We start from the raw sequence: 1,579 nt of genomic DNA, 5'->3' as shown, positions 1-1,579 counted from the left end.
GCTGTATGTCTCTGAGCCTCCTCCTCTAAGACCTATAAATACAGGTGGCTCTGTGCTCCCCACTCATTCAGACTCCTGCTGTCCCATCCAGACCCCGACCTCTACGTGACTCACAGCCATGAAGACCCTTGCCCTCCTTGCTGCACTTCTCCTCTTGGCCCTCCAGGTCCAGACTCAGAGTCTTGAAGAGACAGCTGACCAGGTTCCTGCCCAGGACCAGCCTGGGGCCGAGGCCCAGGACATAACCATCTCCTTTGCAGGGGATGAACGCTCTGCTCGAGAGGCTTCAAGATGTGAGACATCAGACAGCTTACTATGGGGGTCTGCAGTCCCAATGCACCACAAACTAGCCAGGAAATCATTAGAACTTGGAGATTTTTGGATTGAGAGGCTCTTCAAGGACTCTTTGAGCACCAAAGGGTTTGAGTCCAACTTGGGCATGTGCAACACAACAGCCTCATCAGCAGAGACTAAAAGGCTGTTACAAGGGCCTCAGTATGTGGAGGCCAGGCTCAAACTGGGTGTGTGGAGGAGGTGGGGTGAGGAGTAGGTAACCCTGAGTTGAGAGGTGGGTGGTTATGGAGGACATGAAATAAGCATGAACATAATAGACTAGGATCAGAAAAAAACTGTGATCCTCTGTTACCAACAAAGCCAGTAAGACTTCATGTGAATTATTACCAAAAAGATGAATTCTTTCCACACGAACATGACTGGTATTATCTATTGTAAGTACACACATCGCCTCTTAGTATATCTCCATGAGGCTGGCTCTATCTTACCTCCCTCCTTCCTTCCCCTTTGCTGACCCTCCTCTTCCTTCTGTAGCCCTTACAGGAATAGCCTCCTGCACCTGCAGACGTGCCTGGATCTGCAATTGGGGTGAGCGCCACTCTGGGAACTGTATAGACGGTAAAGGCTCCGCATACAGGCTCTGCTGTCGTCGCTGAGCTTGTGGATTGAGACTCAGAGCAACGCGTGACTCCGCTTGATAACCTGGAAAAGGGTTTACTCTTTGTACCTTCTACCTTTTCTTATTTCTTTCTCAAAAATAAACTTTAAGCATTAAACTTAGTGTGTTTGGCATTTTTCTTCTCCTTTCCTTTGCCTTTTCATATGGCATATTTCTATGATTCACTTGTGTCGAGAATTCTGTCCAAAATGGTCTTCCTTAAGTTTACTGCTTTTTCCATCACACTACTGCACAACTGGAACAGGATATTGCAATAACAAAAACAGCAAAAGTGAAAATAATGATTCATTACAACAAGTTTATATCTATAAATTTGATCCATTCATAATGATACTCAAAAGTGGGAAGTGACATTGAAGAGTGCCAGAAGGTGTTGTCACTCACGGAAAAGTGGATCCAATAGGTTTTATTTACTTGTTTCTTAAATTTAAGAGGTGAACAGGCATTGATATCTATGAATATTTTCCTTATTTTAACCAAGTATGTTATGTATAGATATATTTTTTCCTAACCATATCAAAAACAGAGAGTGAAAAAGTGCTTCATGAGCTGCAAATCAGTAAAAAGTAATAATGCTACTATAACCAGAAAATATTAACCAACATC

General features: G+C 43.7%; 1 protein-coding gene across 1 annotated transcript; it reads left to right on the top strand.

The window, feature by feature from the left end:
- The first annotated feature begins 118 nt into the window (after positions 1-118).
- LOC124234498 (alpha-defensin 1) lies at positions 119-950 on the top strand. Its single transcript, XM_046651847.1, has 2 exons — positions 119-293; positions 829-950. Exons 1-2 carry the CDS (start codon positions 119-121, stop codon positions 948-950), a joined length of 297 nt encoding a protein of 98 aa, XP_046507803.1.
- Positions 951-1,579: the final 629 nt, after the last annotated feature.

Source organism: Equus quagga, unplaced genomic scaffold (genome assembly GCF_021613505.1).
Source record: "Equus quagga isolate Etosha38 unplaced genomic scaffold, UCLA_HA_Equagga_1.0 81214_RagTag, whole genome shotgun sequence".
NCBI classification, from domain to species: Eukaryota; Metazoa; Chordata; class Mammalia; order Perissodactyla; family Equidae; genus Equus; species Equus quagga.
Note: the sequence above shows the minus strand (reverse complement) of the source record. Positions and strands in the feature narration are given on the sequence as shown.

Coding starts and splice junctions, on each gene's coding strand:
- LOC124234498 (XM_046651847.1), top strand. CDS start 119: ATGAAGACCCTTGCCCTCCTTGCTGCACTTCTCCTCTTGGCCCTCCAG. Junction 294..828: donor TGCTCGAGAGGCTTCAAGAT/GTGAGACATCAG, acceptor TTCCTTCTGTAG/CCCTTACAGGAATAGCCTCC.